At 39.0% G+C, this 23839-nt stretch overlaps 1 protein-coding gene across 2 annotated transcripts; it reads right to left on the bottom strand.

Annotated features, from left to right (window-relative positions):
• Positions 1–15022: 15022 nt before the first annotated feature.
• LOC122874880 (spexin prohormone 2-like) lies at positions 15023–23611 on the bottom strand. Of its 2 annotated transcripts, XM_044193373.1 has the most exons (5): positions 23580–23611; positions 21248–21319; positions 21114–21162; positions 18724–18801; positions 15023–15470 (listed from the first exon to the last, which is right to left on the bottom strand). In XM_044193373.1, the coding sequence occupies exons 1-5, from the start codon at positions 23580–23582 to the stop codon at positions 15379–15381; spliced, it is 294 nt and encodes a 97-aa protein (XP_044049308.1). In that variant the 5' UTR covers positions 23583–23611; the 3' UTR covers positions 15023–15378. The 2 variants fall into 2 exon arrangements, with proteins under 2 accessions (XP_044049308.1, XP_044049305.1); XM_044193370.1 differs by lacking the exon at positions 23580–23611 and having other exon boundaries at positions 21248–22020.
• Positions 23612–23839: the final 228 nt, after the last annotated feature.

Below are 23839 nucleotides of genomic sequence, written 5' to 3' on the forward strand. Positions count from 1 at the left end.
TGAACTCCAAATCCTTCAGTGGTGCCGCAGAGGACTTTATTCATTAAAGTTATTTATGATTATCTTTGATAATTCTGATAGCCATAATGAATTGATCGCACCTACACTAGTGGGTGCCCGCCTTTAACCATTGTAAATCCCAACAAGTATGACAAATAGTCTGGGAAAGGCTTGCCTTCAATCTTTAGCTGACATACCTTTTAACAACGTAGTGCTGTCAACACCTGCCAGTGCTCTAACAATGTTTTCTCTCTCTACATCAGTAATTTTTTCAGGCCATTTTCCTGGATCCTTGTAGCTTCCGGGGTCAATGACAAGCTTCCCCTTCATGTCCACCAGCCTGTGTTTTTTGTTCTGGCTCCACAGAAGTAGACTCAACCACATCATTATCAATGCCCTCCACAAAAGTCGCCGTGGGTTTAAATCCTGGTGTCAGGGTTAAATGCAGAATGCTATTATTGATATCATCCTCTTTCTCACAGGTGGTGGTGTCTCCTTCACTGACGCTAGCTACTGCTTGTCTAGTAACGTTAGCTGTAACGTTAGCCTCCTGGCTATCGTTCGCTCTACAGCCTGGCTGGGAGCAGCTTTCTGAGTTGATTGAAAAAAGTTGGTCTTTACATTATTATTTGGGTCTAAAGCCCTTGTCAGCTCCCTCCTTTTCATCTCCTTTCTTTTCTGGCATCCCAATTTATGTGCAGGTCCTGACATTGCAAGGAAATTTCCTCCAACATTTGCCAGAAGTGTTGATATTGCATACAAAAAAAAGGAATAATTTTCAGGTGAGGGGGTTTCACTATGAAATAGGCAGGCTACATTTTACTAAAGCAACAATAAATAAAATGTTTATTTTTGTATAAGTAATGGTGAGTATTTTGGTTCAAAATAAAAGCTTCCCCTTTTTCCCCCCTTATGTGCGGGTCTATGTGTGTGTATTATGGAGTGTTTCCTAATAATATTGCCTAGTTGGAATAGGGTCTAAGAGACAGGCTGATGGCTTAGATGAAGAAATCATTGAAGTTAGTTGAAGAAGGTCGATAGGAGCAAAGCAGTCTAAATATATATCAGGTTTTACAGTTGTTTCTAAAGTGCCTGTGTTTGAAGATAAATCGGTACCAGTTGAGGGCAGGACGTGATGAATTTTTTCTGTAATAGTTAAGATTTTATCATTAAAGAAGCTCATGAAGTTGTTATTACTAAGGGCTGTAGGAATACATGGCTCAATAGAGCTGTGCCTCTCTCTCAGCCTGGCTACAGTGCTTAAAAGAAACCTGGGATATTTTTTTATTTTCTTCTATTAACCTTCTGGGGTCTGAGAGCATTTTCTTGATTTTACCTATCTTCTTAAATTCACCTTTTAAAGGCACTTGCATAACAAGATACCATGTGTTTTATATCAAAATGTGTAGCAAAACCTCAGCTCTATGTATAATGAGGCACAACTTGTCAAGTCCGATTTTTGAAATTCTTCAAATCTCTTGGGAAAACATACCATTACTCAGGTGGAATAATTATTTTAGCGCTTGAAATGGGTTTACGAAAGTCTTAGGTTCACAGTAGTTGAATATATGAATAAAATAGTATATAAATGCAGAATAAATGTCTAAAATGACATTTTATAATATAATATTTTGAGTACAAGTGTTCTCTGTGACTCTACTTTCACCAAATGTTAGAGGGACTGAGATAAAATGGGACTGAATAGGGACTTCATACATGTTGTATCAAGCTTCACGGGATGTGTGCAAATGAAAAATTAGCATTAAGTTTAACAGTTTTTTTCTCAAACCAAACATTTACTATGCATATAAAAATCCACACAGAAATAACACACTGTTTACAATATTTAAATAATGTGCATGTTGTCATGTTTCACTTTTTCAACAAGTTTTTTTCAAATCAAATATTTACTATGCAGAAAAAACAGAAAAAAACCCACTATTTACAATATTTACATAATGTGCATGTTTCAACTGTCTATCCAGCTGCATGCAGAGGGCAACGTCACACTCTCGGTGTGTCCTTTCGCTTGCCTTGGCTTTAGCAACGTTCACATCTCCTGCAACCCATGATGGCTTTCTTCTGTCCTGTCAGCTAATCTTCTCTGTATCTATTCCAATTTATCATATCTGCTACCTGTCTTGTCCACCCCAAACAGCAGCAAATCACACCTGAATGAGATGTGGGGGTGGGATACTCTGTCTTCCATTTCACAGCAATTTCACATTCCTTAGTGATTTCCTGAGTGTCCATTGGTTTGTTTCAGCCAATGCAGATGGACACACAAACCCACCAATTACGTACAGTGAGAGACAGACGAGAGCTCTCTTCTCTTCCTCGCTGTGTGAGTCACATACGATCTCGCGAGAATAATGACTCAGAAGTGGAGAGTCTACAGATTCTGACAATATCTGAACCATATTCCTGTGCTGTATTATTACGGAGATATTAATAGAAACATTGAGTAAACTTCGACTAAACGCACCGACACATTTGGCGACCCCAGGGGGTTAATGATGAGTAGTATTATGGAGGGCCTTCCTACATGTTTTAAGACTATCTTGCCAGACTAAATGAGATTCTTCCAGGTTGTTGGAACGCCATTTCCTTTCAAGTTTTGGTGATGTTTGCTTTAATTTGCGGGTTTGGGGGTTATACCATGGAGCTAACCTTTTTTGTTTTATTATCTTCTTTTTTAGAGGGGCTACGATAGAATCGAGTGTCGTTCACCTGCAGCACTATCAACAAGATGGTCAATTTGGGAGGGGCTGCAATTTGCATAGGAGTCCTCTGTTATATTGAGACATAGCACCGAATTAAATGCAGATGGGATCACGTCCTTTAATTTAGCTACAACACTATCAGATAGACATCTAGAGTAGGAGTTTTTGCCTAATGGCATGTAGTCCAGTAATAGCACTTCAAAAGTTATTAAATAATGGTCCGATAATGAAGGATTCTGTGGAAAGGCTATTAAATGTTCAATTTCAATGCCATATACCAGAATAAGGTCGAGGGTATGGTTAAAACAGTGAGTGGCTTCATGTACAATTGACAAAAGCCAATCGAATCAAATAATGAGATAAACGCAGTACTAAAGCTATCATTTTCAACATCCATATGAATATTGAAATCACCTACAATAATTACTTTATCTGTTTTAAGGACTAAACTTGATAAAAACTCTGAGAATTCAGATAAAAATTCAGAATAAGGACCAGGAGCGCAGTACACTATATCAAATAGAATTGGCTGTCGTGTTTTCCAGGTGTGAAAGACTAAGAACAAGGCTTTCGAATGAGATCAGTTTTCACAACTTTCAATCCTTTGAAAGCCCACCATGCAGCTTGATACAAATCAGTACCACAGTTGTAGTTCTTTTGGTTTTCAAAGTAGTGTTGTAAATAGGGTCTAAATATAAGAAATATCTAGTATGGCTGAACTAGTAATTACACTTCATCTAGATGATATATGTTTTAAAAAAGTGAAAAATATTGGTTTATTTAAGATATTTTAGCCAAAACAGGAGTCGAACTCCCCGTAGTTTACAGGTTCCACATTACTGACACCGAAAACAGCCAATGGGAAGAGAAAAAAAGTTTTCCCCTGGATCAGGGAGCATTTCATGCCTATGTAAAAACCTATGTGGCACACTATGTCTGGCTGATTATAACTGTAAATTCACTGTACAATAAATACTTTATTAAGTAATTTAAAAGTTTTCCACCAGACTTCAGGTTTGGTGGTGAGCTGGATTCCTCTTGCAGTGGTGGCTAAGGATCATGGGTAATGTAGTCTTGCCTTCCGCTATCCAAAACTGACAACAGAAAATTAGACTCAGACTTGAAGGAGAAATAATCTAAACTGATAGCTGTAACATTAACCTGTCTTATTGTTGAATTATCAAGGACACTTTCGAGTTTTTTGTGGAGAAATGTTGAGGATATCATTGAAAGAAAACCTTAATTAACAGTGAGGGAAATACTTCCGGGCGGCGTGTCCTCAGTTCTGTAATATGAGTTCCTCTGAGTGTCTGATATTGCCATGGATGGTTTTACATTGGAGTTAATTGAAAGCTGGTGTGTCTCATACAGATGCTGAAGGGTACCTTGTGCGTCTGTATGAGACGCCAAGGGGCCTGACAAAACGTCGGTATTTGACGACCTGGGAATGAGAACTGGTTGGACCTACTGAGTAGGGGGGGCGATACTGCAAAATTTGGTTTTGTTCTGATACCAAGTAATAATGCAACCGCAAGGGGGGCACAAGCCAGTGTCTTCTTGTGCCAGTCCCAAGTCTGGATAAATGCAGAGGGTTGTGTCAGGAAGGGCATCCGACGTAAAACACATGCCAAATTAAAAATGCGAATTGTGACAATGACTTCCATACCAGATCAAAACTAACACACATAACAACGACCACCACTGGTGCTGTTGACCTACAGGGTAGCGGTGGAAATTGGATTGCTGTTGGTCGAAGATGAAGAAGGAGAGGAGGAAGGTGTGTTCGTAGGCAGAGAGAGAAGAGGAAAGCTAAGAATGTAGGATATATTGGTAGAAGGATGCTGAGGTTGGAGCTGCCAGGCAGGAGGTCTAGAGGAAGACCAAAGAGGAGATTTATGGATGTAGTGAGAGAGGACATGAAGTTAATTGGTGTGAGTGAAGAGGATGCAGAGGACAGGGTTAGATGGAGGCACATGATTCTCTGTGGTGACCCCTGAAAGGGAACAGCCGAAAGGAAAAGAAGAAGAAGAACATCTGATACCAAGTAATACAGGGCCAGAATCGTGAATATTGATACAGATACTTTTTATTATTAAAAGCGGCTTATGTACTTTCATGTAGGGGAGAGTAGTGTGTCATGATTTATTAGGTTAATGCATCATCAGTAGGCTAAATCTAAATACATTTTCATGACCACTAAATGATGCCAAAGGTTAGCTGAGTAGAATTTATACTTGCCACCTGTGAGCCCCGGGTTTGATACACACCTGCAGTTTGCAATGTTTTCTTTTGTTCATCCATCACTGCAATTATGTGCCGGATTAAACTAGTCAGGAAGCAGCTTGTGCATGATGCATATGTTGTTTGAGTGCGCACAACAGGACAACAGCAGAGAAGAAACAAAGAGGACATGCACTAAGATGTGTTCACGACAATGGAACGTTGTTTGCACAGACAGTTCTACTCTTTGAAATACAAATGGATACAACATAGATGAGAGAAACGGATCCCTTTTTTGGTATCGATCTATTGACGCTAGAATCGATCTTCAAAACGAGACGTAATATCTGTTGTATTGATATTTTGGTATAGATCTGTCAAATTTGACCCGTATTGAATTCATTAACAAGCACTGAAAAAAACACCAATTATTATCCACTAAAATGTTTTATGTGCTAAGTAACTTATTATTCATCCATAACCATAATATATACACTTACTTTGTAGACCACATTTAAATTACAATGTACAAATCGTTTTTAGTTTGAAATAGGCAAAATGTATCACCTATTTTATTGCTTGTGATGAACAGAATAGGCAAATATATTATAAGAACATGAGAAAGTAATGATAAACAAAATAATTCCCAAAATAACTTGTTTGTATTTTCTTATACGTTAAAATTAGCAATTATTGTTACAGCTGTTGTGTTATGGGTCAAAATTGACAACACATACCTTCCTATGAAAAAAGAGTCAATTTAATTTCCAAAACCAACACTTTATTTTGGTCAATCACACAACAAGACTTATAGAAAGCACCTTTTGAAACCAGAGTTACAAGGTGCTGTACAGTGCAAACCTTTAAGAAAATACAAAATTAAAAACAGGAAATAACATGAAATTACGGAGCCCCAGAAGGATCACAGATAGAAAAAATATGTAAAAGTTGCAAAGCAAGTCCACATTTTGTCTGTAAAAGATCTACTAAAGGACAAAGTGTGTTAACAAAGAGGCAAACAAAGAAGTCTAACACACAAGCAATAAAAACAATAAAACTACAGTAGAAACTACACAGAAGGCACCATTACAGAACAAAGTGCTTACGGAACAGGTGGGTTTTTAGCAGCTTCTCAAAACATTCTACTGACTGCATTTTTAAGTAGGGGAAGACGGTTCCAGAGGGTGGGAGCCACAACTGCAAAAGCTTGGTCACCTTTGCTTTTGAGCCTAGTTCTTGAGTTCAGTGATCTCACTGTGGCTAGGGGACACAATAATTTGGAAATATAGAGTGGTGTCAGCCCGTGTAGTGCTTTGTAGGCGATTAAAAGAATTTTAAAATCTATTCTGCAATCTATGGGTAACCGATATAGATTGGCCAGCAACTCCTAGGTTTTTTTAGGCTTGCTTAACATTTGCTGCTAAGGAATTGCTGTATTTTATTGGAAATGCTCTCAGGGCTTGTGATGAGGACTTCTGTTTTGTCAGGGTTGAGTTCTCTTTGGTAGCTGTTAGGCAGTCTTGCAAGATGGAGAGGTTACTGAGGACATTCGATTTGAAGGAAAGGATAGTTGTGTATCTTCCGCATAACAGTGATAGGAAATGCACTTAAATTGACTAATTAAGGAACCAAGGGGGAGCATGTAGAGGGAGAAAAGAATAGGACCTTAGGGTACACCGCGCGTTAGCTGAGCAGATGAGGAGACATAATTGTCAATGGTCACAAAGAAACTCCTGTCTGACAAATATGAGGCAAACCAACCAAGGACAGTCCCCGTTATACCTGCATAACGTTAAGGAGAATCGGATGGTCAACAGTGTCGAAGGCTGCACTTAGGTCAAGCATCAACAGAACTGTATAATTCCCAGCATCAACACACATTAAAATGTCATTTGAGACCCTAAGCAAAGCAGTTTATGTACTATGCCTCAAACAAAAACCAGACTGGAATTTGTCAAAGATATCATGGCTATCCAGGACCTGTACGAGTTGTTTACATACAACTTTTCCCAGGATTTTTGGAATAAATGGAAGTTTTGATATAAGTCTATAATTGCAGAGAATAAGTGAGTCAAGGCTTGTCTTTTTTAAAAGTGGCTGAATAATTGCATGTTTAAAATAATCAGGTACACAGCCAGAGCCAATAGAGCTATTTACAATGGAGAGTATATATGGTCCTAAGGAACTAAAAACATCTTTAAAAAGAGAGGTTGGAACAATGTCACTTGAAGTAGAGGAAGGGCAGATTTGGGAGACAATGGCTGTGAGAATGAAATTGGGCTAAACTGGCTCAATAGTGACACACGGGCTGGGCAGTCAACCCTGGGGGTACAGGAAGGCAACATTTTTGATCGTATTTCTGCACTCAACACTCTCTGAGACAGCATATGTCATCGTTCATCCAAGGGGATTTGTTGGCAGTACGGATTGATTTGTTTTTAAAAGGAGCAACAACATCTAGGGTTATTAAAGGAGCAGACTAAGTCATTGGTCTGGGCAGGGAGAGTCATATTCTTAAGTCTGCAAAGACAGAGGCGAAGTTTTCAGCAACAGTGGTTATTGAGAGTACGAGAGTGGGTCATATGTTTGGTGGGTTGGGAGTCAGCATTAAAAACAGTATCAAATCTGAATAACCAGATTGATTGAGGAGACTTATGAACAAGTCTCCCCAATCTCCGGCAAGGGGTGTGTGTATGTGTGTGTGTGTGTGTGTGTATTACTTATGGAAGGGGGTCCTGGTTCCAGGAGGTCTCCACAGGACAAAGTGCCTTTCCTGGGGCATGGGACCTAGATAGAGAGGCTGGTCCTAAGCCTTGTAAAGCTGGCTTTGGAAGACCCAGGGGCACATTCCGAGAACTTTACTCAGTAATGATTCCCTGTCTTGGGGCATGGAACTCCAGTCAGAGGGGGCCCTTGTTCCTGGAGTTGTTCCCCAGACTAAAAGCTGTAAAGCTGGTCTGGGAAGACCCAAGGCCTATGGGGAGATTGTTACCCAGGAATTAGTGCCCATCCTGGAGCATGAATCTCCAGTTGGAGGGGGTCCTTGGGGTCTTGGGTCCTGGAGGTCTCCCCAGGACCAACTGCCTGTCCTTTGGCATGGTACAACCTGAGTCAAAGTCCAAAAGTACTAGTGTCAAAGATGCAATTATAAGGAAAGTATGGTAAAGAATCCGTAATTGCAAGGGCTTGCTTTTGAAGAACCTTATAATTCTGTACGTAGACCTTGGCTCCCCCCTAGCGGCCAAATCGTGAATTGCAGTTTTTTTAGCGAAGCCGCACATAAAACTAATAAATATGAACCAGCCCCTAATTTTATCAGTCAACCCCTAATTAGGGGTTAGGTACATGTTCAAAATCTCCATCTGACTTTGACTCAAGGATAGAGCTCTGTTCCTTTATGCGGGAGACCACACCAAACCTGTGAGTGGATTAGCACTAACAGTGTTTTAGATTACAGCCTGCATACCCTGTAACTAAATGTAACAAGGGGAGAACTACCATTGCATATATATCTAACTTACTCTGTAACTACAGAGAACAATATGAGAACAGTTTGCCTCAAAACATGGAAGAACAAACTAAATGGTAACACTTTATATTAAGATGCACATATTTACCATTAACTAGTTGCTTATTAGCATACATATTAATAGCATGTGAGCTCTTTATTAGTCATTATAAAGCACTATTCTGCATAATCATATTCTACAACTACTCGGCCGTTAAGAGTTTCCCCTCAATAACCTCCTAATTACTGTTTATTGATAATAAGTAAAAAAGTTGAATTACGATCTTAATATGCTTTGCTCAGTATGGGCCTTAAAAGGTAGTACCACAAGAATAGTCATTCTCCCTTAACAACACTTAATAAATATGGTCTATTCCTATGTAACAAAACACAAAACTACAAGTGTAAATAGTGTCCAAATAACTCTAAGTCTGAATATGTTCCCCATTCTAAAGTGAGGTCTTGCTCATAACTAATTCACTAGCAGTTTGACACTTATTAACCCACATAGGTTCCCCATTTTAAAGTTGCCTCCTCTTCACACTTAGTAAATCCATTATTCTTTACTTGCACAATGTAGTGCAACGTATATCCTTTTTTTTAAACTGCATGTGACGTCTATTTACTTCCTGTCAACTTTAACGTTACGTTCGCCTCCAACATTAGTGATCACCTTACGGTGCTTTTCCATCTTTAAGTTAGTTACTTCACTTTTTAGTTAGCTTTGTACATATTGTTATAGTATTTAATGTTCGTTTTTGTATGTAGAGTTTTTTGTCATTTTGATAATCACCTCAGTGTCTTAGATAACCGTTAGTGACACTAGCTAGTCACTCAGTGTAACACCACCCTGATTTTCATAGCTTAGCTAATGTTATGTCGCTATGGCTCTTTTTTACACTTGGTACTTGGATGCAGACTGAAGGCGGTGCAAGTCAGTCACTTTCATTTTTGGAAGCTCTTCCAAGTACTGTGTAAAAAACAGCCATAGTGACCTAACGTTAGCTAGCTCCCTAACTAGCAAACTAGCATTGGGATTTTGGAAATACCCACTACTGCATTGATGTGGACAACAATACAAAATATGAATCAGCATGTTCTCATAGTAAAAATAAAAAATTGAAAGACTGATGAGACAGACAGGCTCACACCACACAAGGGCTTTGTTCCATTTACTATCTCTTTTTAATTGTTGTCTGTGAGCTTCTGTAAAGCCTGCTAGTTCTCATTATAAAAATTCTCAGTGTTGTAACCTTGATCCATGTCTCAAACTATGCCATGTCGGGTCCTTGAATTTGAGGGAATTGGGCCTTCAAAGTCATTGAAAAGTCGTTGAATTTCATGTTTAAGGTGTGGGAACCATGAGCTGGTCACAATAGGGGCTGGTAACTGCTAAGAATCTTAGCTGGGCTTGGTAATAAGAGCTGGTAACTGGTGAGAATCTGAGATGGTAGCTGGTAAGAATAGGAGCTGGTAGCTGGTGTCACCAGTAGTAACTGGTAGCTGGGCTACCAGCTGTCAAAAACCTAGCTCAAACTGGCCAAGCTGGTTATCAGCTACCAACTTAAGCTGGATTTTCCAGTAGGGTAGGCAGCAGCAGCCCAGGTAGGCTGCATTTTTTAAGTGGAGCTAGCTACCTGCATAGACCGATGACAGACAATGAAAATGCTGGCTTCCAAGGCTGCAGCCTAGAAAATAGCACATAACCGAGGTTGCGGAGTAGACAGGATAAAAGAGGTTGCCGTGCCGTGCAATTCAATGGCACATAAACTTCAGGACAGATTGCACAATACACACACACAATTGGGTTACAGAATATTGTTGGGTGGGCTGACAATATTTTTGGGTGTAGTATATGGACTACACGGACTAAATCTGTCTATGCACACTATGATTATATCACAGTGGTATTCAAGCCAGGAAACCAGGAAAGCCAGAATAGGACCCAAATGCTGACACTCAAGCAGGGCAGGTGCAGTTTAATGTTTTAATGAAAGGTAACAGTACAAAAAACTTAAAGGATTGTCAGGCAGGCACTGGTCAAACCAGAAAAGCAGTCCAAAAGGCAAAGAAATCCAAAAATGGCAAACAAATCTGTCAGAAAGTCCAACACGAAGAATAAATCCAACAAAACACTAGAAAGCACAGGGAAAGGGCTGTAACGCTTGACACAGAGGATGACGATAAACTGACAAAGAACAAAGGAAGAATACACTCTTAAATACACTCAGGTGAGGGGAGAAAATGAGACACAGTTGAAACTAATCAGGGCGAGGCAGATAATCAAAAATGGCGGGAAAAGCAAACAAAGACAGAAAGTAAAACTACACAAGACACATGAGGCAGCACAATACAAAATAAAAAAAGAAATATCTCAACACAAACCCAAAACCATGAAAGATTAAACCACCCAACAGTATGGAAAGTAGTTAAAATTGACTCATTACATTAGTAACAATAAACTAAATAAAACAACAAGGTAACGCTTTAAATTACAGCCCGCAATGTACAGCGTAATTACTCCAGAGTTACTGTGTAATCTAAAATTTCTTATTTTTTGCATGTTTGTCACACTTTAATGTTTCTGATCATCAAACTAATTTAAATATTAGTCAAAGATAACACAAGTAAACACAAAATGCAGTTTTTAAATGAAGGTTGTTATTATTAAGGGAAAACAAAATCCAAACCTACATGGCCCTGTGTGAAATAGTGATTGCCCCCTAAACCTAATAACTGGTTGGGCCACCCTTAGCAGCAACAACTGCAATCAAGTGTTTGCGATAACTTGCAGTGAGTCTTTTACAGTGCTGTGGAGGAATTTTGGCCCACTCATCTTTGCAGAATTGTTGTAATTCAGCCACATTGGAGGGTTTTCGAGCATGAACTGCCTTTTTAAGGTCATGTCACAGCATCTCAATAGGATTCAGTCAGGACTTTGACTAGGCCACTCCAAAGTCTTCATTTTGTTCTTCTTAATCCATTCAGAGGTGGACTTGCTGGTGTGTTTTGGATCATTGTCCTGCTGCAGAACCCAAGTTCGCTTCAGCTTGAGGTCACGAACAGATGGCCAGACAATCTCCTTCAGGAGTTTTTGGTAGACAGCAGAATTCATGGTTCCATTTATCGTAGCAAGTCTTCCAGGTCCTGAAGCAGCAAAACAGCCCCAGACCATCACACTACCACCACCATATTTTACTGTTGGTATGATGTTCTTTTTCTGAAATGCGGTGTTACTTTTACGCCAGATGTAATGGGACACACACCTTCCAAAAAGTTAAACTTTTGTCTCGTCAGTCCACAGAGTATTTTCCCAAAGGTCTTGGGGATCATCAAGATGTTTTCTGGCAAAAATGAGACAAGTCTTAATGTTCTTTTTGCTCAGCAGTGGTTTTCATCTCTGCCATGCAGGCCATTTTTGCCCAATCTCTTTCTTATGGTGGAGTCATGAACACTGACCTTAACTGAGTGAGGCCTGCAGCTCTTTGGATGTTGTTTTGGAGTCTTTTGTGACCTCTTGGATGAGTCGTCGCTGCGCTCTTGGGGTAATTTTGGTTGGCCGGCCACTCCTGGGAAGGTTCACCACTGTTCCATGTTTTCGCCATTTGTGGATAATGGCTCTCACTGTGGTTCGCTGGAGTCCCAAAGCTTTAGAAATGGCTTTATAACCGTTTCCAGACTGATAGATCTCAATGACTTTCTTTCTCATTTGTTCCTGAATTTCTTTGGATCTCGGAATGATGCTTTTGAAGATCTTTTGGTCCACTTCACTTTGACAGGCAGGTCCTATTTAAGTGATTTCTTGACTGAGAACAGTTGTGGCAGTAATCAGGCCTGGGTGTGGCTAGAGAAATTGAACTCAGGTGTGATAAACCACAGTTAAGTTATGTTTAACAGTTGGGGCAATTACTTTTTCACACAGGGGCATGTAAGTTTGGATTTTTTTCCCCTTAATAATAACAACCTTCATTTAAAAACTGCATTTTGTGTTTACTTGTGTTATCTTTGACTAATATTTAAATTTGTTTGATGATCTGAAACATTTAAGTGTGACAAACACGCACAAAAATAAGAAACCAGGAAGGGGGGCAAACACTTTTTCACACCACTGTATATGTAGGTACTGGGGAACAAGAATGTGTACTGTCATTATTATTCAACTACTGGGTACCTATTCTATTACTATTACAGGATATATACAGTATGACCATAAAAATCTTGACGTTTCAGGGAAGATAGATTGATGACTTCTGCATCACTTAATAAATCTGATGTGATTTTATTTCATAATGACCTTATTACCAAAAAACAGGCAAACTACATTGTACCTTTATAATTTTTGAGTACTTAAAATAACTACGGGGTACATCTGTGGGCGGAACAAAGGTCCAGGGGATAGTGTATTGTCATGGATACTGTCGGCCTCTGAAGACTGTCTCAGCTGTCGTTTACCTCCCCAGCAAACTTTATTATGCTCATTTATGGCCCTGTGGCTCCGCCTGCCATCTGCGGACAGAATTCACCCAACCTAGATGTCACTCACTTGTGTTTCGGTGTAACCACATGTTGACAATTTTGAAATCGATAAGATGTTAAAAGTCTTCTCCCTGGCAATTGTGTTTGACTAGCTCCTCAAGGTGAAAGCTTACCTTTTTTTCATCTCTCTGCACAGCCTCCCAGGAAATAAATACAAATATAGCAAGATAAAACACAAGGTATTAATTTCAACATATATATATATGCTTAATATACTAATCTGACAGCAAACTGTGCAGTTAATTTATGTGTATGTTGTTAAGTTGCAGTTGATAAATGTTTAGTGTGCTATATTGACTATATGTATGGCCTTTCCTCACACATTCACTAATGGCCTCATATTTTACAGAAATATCCATGTTTCTCTATAAAAGGAAATACAGAGTTTTTTTGGTAATCAGTCCCCTTTTTGTTACATGCACCCTCAGCACGGGATAGTAGACTAAATGATTTCTGATGTTGATTTTAAAGAGACTATATTATATATAATATACTTATTATGGGAAGAATAACCTGATTACTGCATACAGATGCATAGCTATACATATTAGTTGAGCATGAATAAATAAACAATACTTTTTAGGGCTCAATAACTTTTATAACTATTTTGAGTGGGATTGACAGTATGTAGGCCTTAATGTGGTCTACAGGGAAACATATTCATATGCATTTCAAATTGTTTGAAAATTGTGTATTTGGCAGCTGAAATATAAAAGAAATTATCCAGGGGAGAACCCGCAGACCCCCTTGCTTGCCTCTCTAACTGTTAGAGGCCCCCAGTAAAATCTGTCTATTTTCAGCACTGACAGTTTTTCTTGTTCTTTGAATAGGATACCTTGCCTTCTTGTTTGAGAGACTAAGCCCACCCTAAGGTGAAAGCCTAAAACCACCCCAGACAGTGTGTCATATTTTGTTAGATCATCGTTTGGTATATAACAACTATAAAGCAACTAGTAACTATAGCTGTCAGATAAATGTGGTGGAATAAAAAGTATATTTACCTGCTTATCTACAATCCACTACTGTTCATATTCACTTTTTCTGTCCTTCTGTTTCTCTGCTCTGTTGTGGCTTCTAATGCATCTGTGTTCTGATTTTTAGGTCTATGAACACTCACGTATCAGTAAGTGAAAAAGAAATGACAGAAACCTTGGATTTGTGACTATAATAATATAGAATAATATATGTATCCTATGCTTACTTTCAGTGAAAATAACTTTTTTGTTTAAATTGTAGTTAAATTACCACAAAATTGGTGTTTACTATCATTAAAGTGAGTCTGATAACATTCACGTTATTAGGGCTTTATAACATATTTGTTTAAATTGTCTTTAGTGCTAACAAGGTCAGATAACTTAAATAGTGGCTGTAATCAGCTCTAATGGTGTAGGCTTAACTTACATCACGACAGACTACTCAAACACAATATAAAGGACGGATAAGTGGCTTCACATCACAAAAAATTAAAATCCTGGAAACATCACAATTTCTTATTTGAATTGTATACTTTTAATTATTATTTCTGTTTTCTTTTTAAATATTTTGGTAGATTTATAAATAACCTAATTTAGGCATCTTGTAATATTTCTATATATTTAATTTAGCAAAATATGTTTCCACTATACTGTAGTTTGGTGTGTAATTTATCACACTGACCACATATTTTATATATACTGTATGTATATTATGGTTAATTACTATATCCAATGATTTAGTACACTCACCAAATAACATTTGCTTGTGTAATACTTCCCTACATCTAATCAGATAAGATAAAAATCTACTCAGTCGGCAGTCACATACGAGTATTTCAATGAATATAAGCAGGTTGATGGTCAATGATATTTGATCTAGCTACTGAGAGTTTTGATGCTTCTAATTATCTTACTTCACATCACTGTTTTCATCAGAGTAAAAACACCTCTGGTGAATACTGTATGACAACAATCAGATTTCTACTATCGACTGCTGCCCACTGGTGGTCAAAAAGACACACTGCAGCCAGAAAGGTAGAGACAAAAAAGATGTACAGACCAAGCTTCCATCATTTATTCAGATCATTTTGTCTTTTTATGTTGCTTTATATACAGCAAGCAGACATCTGTACAAAGAACACAAATATATTATTCATGCATGAAAAATACAAAGATGTAAACATAACAATTCACTGAGGAAACTTTAAAACAGAGTGAAATATTTATATTTCATATACTGTAACAACATCACAAGAACTTGCTGCTGGTCTGGTTGGGTTGTGTCTCTGCCTGTCACGTTCAATAGAAATTGGACCGTGACTGATGTGATATGAACTGAAGTCTGTGTTACTGTGGACATGTTCTCAGTGAATTGTTAGTTTAGTTCCCATGTGTAGCCAGTCAGACGCAGTGTGTCTCATCTCTCCTGGAGGTAGTGGATGAGGACTTTCTCTGAGCTCACGATGTGACTGGGTTTACTGAACTCCCGCGACTGCAGTCGCTGGATGCCTGCACACACACACACACACACACACACACACGGAGAGGTCCCATGTCAAAAATAAAGCACAAACCTGACATTATCATGCCCATCAGTATACACTGTTTAGATGAAAGAATCCGAAAATAGCTCATGTTCATCGCACAGTAAATGTGAAAGCAACAAAACACTGTAACGTCTCGTGTTCGGATACTTAACAGAAGCAACGTTAGCAATTCAGCAGATTACAAACCCGCGTGAGCCGTGCGTCTTACAGTAGGATCACGAGACAACCATCAGAATATTACATTGAATTTCAGTATGTCATGAGCTGCATAATGGCTCCATAGTAAATGTTTTCACAGCGTTTAATTAAGATTCATTGTAACATATCTATGGTGCAGTGTTCTTTAATTTGTTTAATTATAAAAAGATAAGCCAGCACAACAGACCAGCCTTGTTCGTCCGAGTGTTGAGTTCTGGGAAACATTCATTCCGAAGGACGAGTTAACGGTTTGAGTCGAGCACAGAGGCTGTATTAGGCTATGTGTAGCTCCGCAAAAAACCCAACACAAAGCCAGCGGTGCTGCTGATACCGCGGATTGGGAGCTGAAGTTTCCCCGGTAAACACGCCGATCTCTTCGGCTGTCGCAGTCCCTCCTGCCCGGCCTGCCGCTCCTCTCGCGGTCACTTCTCCTCCGGAGCCGGCTCCAAAGTGACCGCGAGAGGACCAGCGGGCTGAACGGCCAACTCCGTCAAATACACTGCGCTCCTTCACCACCACAGACGGTATGTAGCTGCTAGCTGTAGCTGCGATATTGGGCCAATCAAAGAACGCTTGTAGTGATTGGCTGTGAGCAAAACCATAGTCATTTTTTTCTAGATCTTAGAACATCGGAAATTTACCGGCTTGTATTATACTGCGCATGTGTAAAGTCCTTGTGTTACCTAGGCTATTAGCATTAGCAATGCTAGTAATGTTATGAGACAATGGTCATCACTACCTAATGCTGTATCATTATGTGTAACTGCAGGCTTTCTGTTTATTATATAACAAACGTTTATAGGCTACATTTAGGCCAATTATTACCTGTCACAGTGACTGTAGTCTATGTATTGTTACTTGTATGTTTTGAATGAAACATGTATGAATACATTTGTGTTTCAATCATGACTTTTTTCTCCTGTGTCTTGTTTCCAAAGTGAAGCTGAGGATGATGACGATTATACGCGAGGGCCATCAGTCAGCCCGTCTGATGAAGCGCCGTCAAGGTGGGTCTGCCACTGCGAGAGTGAGAGAGGAGGAAGGGGGAAGAAGATAGGTGGCATAACAGAGAGAGTGATAAAGGACCAGACCCACTCAGGTTCATGCCTGCCAGGGAGCCTGGCCCCACCCTTGACACCACCGCCTCATGGTCTCCCCAGTCACTTTTCCAGCTGTTTTTTAGCACCTCCGTTGTCCGCACCATCAGTGCAAACACCCACGCAAATGCTGCCAAGAGACTGCAGGCTGGATTGAAGTTTGTTTGGAAACCTCTCACAGTGGGCAATTTCTACCAGTTCTTGGCCATTCTCATCTTCTCAGGGCTTGAAGGGCATGACAGAGGGGACTACTGGAAAAAGGAATGCCATACAACTTCCGATTCCCTGGCGATAAGATGTCACAAAATCGCTTTGAATCCATCTTATGGTCCCTGCACTTGAGCAACCCAGCAGAAGACGAAACCAACGACCACAAGAGGAACAGTATGACAGACTGGTCAAGAAATGGGGGTACAAAATATTTGTGCTTGCTGACTCCTCAATGGCCTACATGTGGATTTGTTTTGTCTATAAGGGGAAGAGTGTGCACGTTCCAGGCCACTTCAGTTACACTTCAGTAATGGACCTTATGGCATTCCTTCTCCTCAACACTATTCGTTGACAATTTCTAATCCAGCCCTGCCCTCTTTGAGGAATTGTCCAGACAAAACACTGGTGCATGTGGGACAATCAGAAAAAAACGGATTGGCTTTCTTAAGACCAAACAAATGACTGCCACAAAAATGCAGAAAGGGGAGATATGCGGTGGATAAGAAAAAACTAAATCCTTTTTGTAAATTGGATGGACACACATGAAGTGAACATTTGCTCTGCTGTGCATGAAGCATTCAGCGGACAGACTGAAGAGGAGAGTGAAAGAGGCTGGTGTGTAGCAAACCAAGAATGTGACTATTCCCGATCCTGTTTGGAGTACAATCACAGCATGGGTCTGTCTGATGCTTTGATTGGCTATTACAGTGAGCACCGTAAAACTATGAAATGCTATTAGACCGTCTTTGTACACTTCCTTGTGCAGAAGAAAGCTGTTGACCACAGCGATGTCCATAAAATGGTAAAAAAGAAGAACAGTCCCACCATCAAAAGACCATTCACCCAAAAGCAGTTCAAGGGGAAGCTAACTGGAGTTTGCCAAAGCTTCAGCACCACCTCCACCACCAGCACCAACCTCCTGCATGCCAGCGTACTATGGAGACGATGGTTCCCAATCCAGGATGTACTTGGATATGTTGATATGTTATGTATGTTTTATATTAATTTTTATATTTGAAACATTGTATTATATTTCATCTTTTCTATTTCATCTGTTCTACAGTTTTGATATAAATCTGCTCCATTTGAAGTCAAACTTCATTGCCTTTGGATGGTTTTCTTTGAATGGGAACATGTATAGAGGTCTGGTTGATTTTTCAGAACACAGCCAAAAACAGTTGTATTTAGATGGAAAGAATACCTGTAGTGACATGGAAGTGAAATTACAGTTTGGTACCTGAGAAAGTTCAAATGGCACAGTTGGTGCCAAAATGTACCCAAATAACAAATATACCTACATGCCTCTACTAAAACATCTGTAACGTTGCTGTTTCACTTCATTAGCATCAGTCCTGGCACAGGAAATGTTCAGATGTTGTGCTTTGGTTTGGGCTTCCAAAGGGGATATTCACTCTGAGTGTATAGTTTTGTTTGGCAGAAATGAAATCTTTCATTTATGCTGTGTTCCATATTCATTTACTGTGACCCAGTAACATCTATACTGATGCGTACACCTCAGCAGAAATCTCACAAGTGCTAGCTTTATTTTGATACTAAGATTATTCATATAGACCTTGCAGAGATATACCCTATTCATTTGGGGCGTGTCATTTTCGAGCAGGGGCCTGAGCCAGAGGACTAGGGATTAAGAGGAAATAAAGCCAGTCAGTCTGTAATGACAGACTGAGATGAAGGGAAGTTGTACTGTACCTCTGAGCACTGCATACCAGCCCTGGAGACCCTGCTTGAAAACACTGTTGTCATCCTCCGACACAAACCTCCTGCCATCTGAAGACAAGAACAGCAGAGAACAGGGTTAAACGGATATGTTGCTGTGCTGATATTGGCCTGTTTCTGCCATACATGATTCTGAAGGATAATTCTTTTAGTGTGGTCCAATTCTAATACTAACGATGTGTTACCAATCTGACTGATGATTTATTACAGATTTGTGGTACAACTGATCAATTATTCTGGTGTTCACCAAACCTGAAGCTATTACAATGACACATTAGAATTGGATTTCACGTTTATTAAGGGTTTAAGGAGTCCAAAGAGGACATGGGGCGGCTGTAGCTCAGGAGATAGAGCGGGTCGTCCACTGATGGGCGCTTTGATCCCCACCTCCTCCTGTCCACATGTCAAGTGTCCTTGGGCAAGACACTGAACCCTAAATTGCTCCTTGCATGGTAGTGGTTTGTGCCATAGCAAGAGATGACTGCGTGTATCTCAGTATGTACAGTAGATCTTCACATTTGCTTTGTGGGCTACAACAGTATGACAAAGTGTAATCATTCTGTAAATGAGCTCTTCCTGTGAAGCATTGACCTGGCAGATGAGAATACGTGTTGGAAACACATGGAACAGTATAGAGTACACTGACAAAATGAAAACTATGTTACTGAAGAAGACCTTAATGAAGAACCCAACTACAGTTACAGCCAGCTAACAATAAAATAAACTCTACTAGTGACTTGGGCAAACACGTCAAGATTAATTAGATAGATTTTAGCCTTTTCAAATCAACAATTACACCAGCTGGTATCACTACTGATGTCATCAGACGTTGGATAATACAGTTTGTTAAATAAGCCAGATGTCAGTGGCTTGGAAGATAGGGATATAGTACTAACGGTGAAATCTCCCCTCTGTGAGTCTGTGTTTTCATTTGTGACTGATGTTTACTCTGTGCAGGTGAAGTACTAAGGCCTCTGCTAAATACAGAAACAGATTTAATCTCTTCAACATTTGTTAAACTTCGTTCAAGTTCACAGCACTTACACTTACAAATTTCCAAAACATGTAAGGCCCAGTGTTGGGTAACTGTGCATAAAATGATTCACAAGACAAGCTACAGCTACAGAAAACATGGTGCCTGGACAGATGTTTTACTCACCTTAAGCATCAGTGAGCTTTAATGAATCTTCAGTGAAGATTTGAAAAACAAACACATACAAAACATACTGTATGTCATACGCTAAACCTGCATAAATATGACAAAAAGAAACCGTGTAATTCTCAAAGCACCCGCAAAGGGTGAACTGCACCCCTCACTCGCGGTGCTCCGGTGCTATGTAGGTATCTAAATGAGGTAGTATGCATACATTTGGTGCAGAATTGGCCCCTTTCTATGCAAATGAGTCTCACTGAAAAACAAGGTCGAATTCACAAACACAGCGCTGACAGCCATGCAGTTACAGAGCGCACAGTTAAAGCCCCGCAAATAACAACCACATACAGAGTGAGTCAGGGAAAAAGGAGAGGCATCCCGCAGCCAGACACGACTGAAAGAGCAGGGGGAGTTAATACATCATTAGAATAGTTCTCTGTCATATCAAACATCTCTTTCCACATGAGCGGAAAGTTTTGTTCTAGCAACTGCATTTGTAACATTGACTCAAACGTAGCTGAACCATGTCATGTGATCTGCTGCTTCAGTACACCTTAAGAACAAATATTACTGGGACACTACAGAGAACTGCAGATGAGCATTCAACAGACGCAAAACGATGGCAAACTGCACTCAGCTGCAAGACATTATGGCTGTGTTTGCACTGTAATGTTATTAGCGCAATATCTTATGAATGGGACCTTGAGAGCGGTTGCAAATGATGCTCAATTCATGGAGCTAACAGCGGCTGCAATTCATTCTTTGTGAATTCGCCCCTCAGTACAAAATCATTCAAATGTAAAAGCTACTCATGGGGTTATGTGATTAGGTTGCCAGATGACAACTGAGCAAACTCCACCCTCTGATGAAGACAGTGACATGGAATTAGAAAGCTCAGGTAAAAGCTAGTGAGTGGACCTCAAGGTCAATTATTTAAGGGGAAATTTAGGGGAAAATTCAAAGTTCAAGAAGTTAAATCCAAACTAATTATAGCTCAATGTAACATTTAGCAGAGATTTAACAGCAAATTCAGCTGGTGCAACAGGCAACATGTTTTGGATTTGGACACATTTGGATAAGATTTGGAAATGTGACTATAAGGAGGGTGTTAAATGTTGAAATAATCGATTGATTCACATGAATTCAGTTCAGTTCACCACTGTCTCTAATCAAAGTGACAGCAGAGAGTCTGCTTTGTGATTAAACTCACGTTTGCCCTTCAAGTACATCATGGACTGAGGACCCCAGTGGATGTTCAGCTGAAAGAGAGGACAACAGTTTGTTTTGGTAAGACGGTGTGGTACAGGAAACCAATGGAAAATGTGAGTAGCTGGTGAGTTTTACCTTCTGTGCATGACAGGACTCTACGAACAGGGAGATGGCTAAAGTACACATCCAGACAACTGTGGCTTTTATCTTCTGGAACAAAAACAAGCAAACCACCCAAATCATATACACTGCGGTCGCTCATCTTTTTTTTTTTTAAAGAAAAAGGAAAGTCTCTAAGCACTTGTACTGTAGCACTGAACATGTGTTTAGTTATTTGTTTAAAAGGCATACACTCCCATTTGGATGATATCTAGCTCTTATTCCTACTTGGTTTGAATGTATTTATTGTCAGCTGCTTTGGACAAAAGTGGCTGAATGTAATGTAATGTAATATAAAGTGCTTTTAATAGTGTCAGTCATCCAGTCCATACACAGAAAAACATACAGTAGCTCTGAATGTGTACAACATGTATGTGTACATAGACATAAAGGTCTCCTTTGTATCCTGAACATGATGTGTCAACATGGTAAGATATAGTGAAATGTGTTAGCCCTCATTTCATTTGTGTGGCATGGGGAACACACAGCAATGTTGAAAAGGGTCAGACTGAAAACAGGAAATATCAACTGCACACTCTTGCCTAAATAATAATAATAATGTTAGTTTATTACTAGAACTGACGTTTTGACAGTGCAGTTTCCTTTAGGGCTTGACTAAACATACATAACATACATAAAGTGGTATGCCTTCAGTCACATATTAAAATCTCATCTTCATTCAGTAGACAAAATATTAGAAACACCTCTCAGTACAATGCAATATTGTATATATACAATATAATATTAACAGCAGCACAAACTACAACCTCCAAAGTGACAGTTTGAACAAATATTTGAACAAATATGTAATATACATGAAGGGTTTATTTAGGACTTCTGTATTAGACTGCATTAGAATGTATAGGACTGTGTCCGAAATCACTCCCTAATTACTATATAGTACACTACATTTACTGTCCGCCATTTTATTTGGGTGTCCGAATTCTGAGTGTGTTAATGTATTCACTTTTAGAGCCCTCATAAATTCCACAACATATACACTACTTTCTGCTAACAATCCCACAATGCAATGCTCCATGTTTTATACATGCGGAAATTACAGTTGTGTGACTCTACACCCGTCAGTAATGAGACAAAATGAAGTGTCTGAAATCTCAATATACTGCTCGCTATAGAGTAATTATTGAGTGTCTGTTCTATCGGGAGTAAGGAATGAGTGAACGAGAGAGGGATTTTGGACACAGTGCTAGTGTTTCTATTTCTCTGGTATTTGAGAAGTATGTATAGATGCCTCTGAATCTGAGGACAACAGCATTAATAGAGGCTTTTACGTGCCTTGATTTGACCTCAAATCTGTTGTATTGCCATTTGTTTTAAATTTTGTACATGTCTGTTCAATTTTAGAAATTTACTATTAGGATAATGATGGTGTTAGTGGTTATGGTAATTATAATTGTTGTTGTAGCTCTCATTATTATGGTTCTTATGGTTGTTACTGCTTCATTATTTAATTTTATCTTTTATCTCTCTTTTTTTACAACTGTTTATTATTTTACTGCCTGTCTTGTATTAAATATATTTTAAAATTTCAGCTGTAGTTTAAATTGTCTGGTCTTTCTTGTCTGTTTTGTTAAGCTCTTGGAGCTGCATTCTGTGTGTAAAAAGTGTTCTGTTTTTTATTATTGTTGTTAATAATCAGTTTATTTCAGTAGTCATTTATCAAATGAAAATAAATATTGATCACAGCTTCTCTAATTTGACCGTTTGCTTGTTTTGCTGCATTTTATGCGTATGTGTAAATGCAATACTTTCTCTTGACTGTTTCTCAGGGAAAAAGTGTTTTAAAGCTGTGGACATTTATATTATATGTATAAACTCAAAAATCAATTTTAAAAAATGGTAGATTAATATTTAAATAACAAGTAATTGTTTTGTGTAATAACAAAAAATTGTAGTGTAAAAATAGTAAACAAATTCAAGTAAAATAAAAGTAAAATAGTAATTAACTGAGTCATACTGATTCCAATACTCTAATATACTAAGAAATATACAAGTAAATAAAATCATATTTTAACTAATTATTGTGTCATGAGTAGTCATTAAAATATATATTAATAATAGAGTATTTTTTTTCGGTTAATTGGTCAATTTTACACAAATGAAATTAAACAAATTCAACCAAATACATTTCAACTTTAGATTGTTTTCATTTCATGAAAATTACTTTTACAAAACTACAATAAAAGTTAGAAAAAGCAGACATATCTGCATTGGCACAGTTTTGAAAGAAAAAACTCAAATTAGACTGAATGTAAAAACTTGAAAACATGCACTTGTTTCCACTTACCATATCTGCTGCAGGGAGAGCAGCCGGTCCAGTCCCAGCATGTGTGTGTGTGTGGTTCAGACCAATGTTCCAGGCTGCTTATATCCCCCATCAGCAGCAGCAGCAGCAGTAACAGGTTCGATCCTGCTCCCTGTGAGGCCTGGCAGGACTCCTGTTTACTACAGGCTAAAAAACAGCACAAAAACAACAGGCTGACGTCACAGCCGTGATCTGCGGTGAGGAACATCAATAGTATGGACCTGTTGTGTGATTTCTACAAG

This window comes from Siniperca chuatsi, linkage group LG4 (genome assembly GCF_020085105.1).
Source record: "Siniperca chuatsi isolate FFG_IHB_CAS linkage group LG4, ASM2008510v1, whole genome shotgun sequence".
In the NCBI taxonomy this organism is placed as follows: Eukaryota; Metazoa; Chordata; class Actinopteri; order Centrarchiformes; family Sinipercidae; genus Siniperca; species Siniperca chuatsi.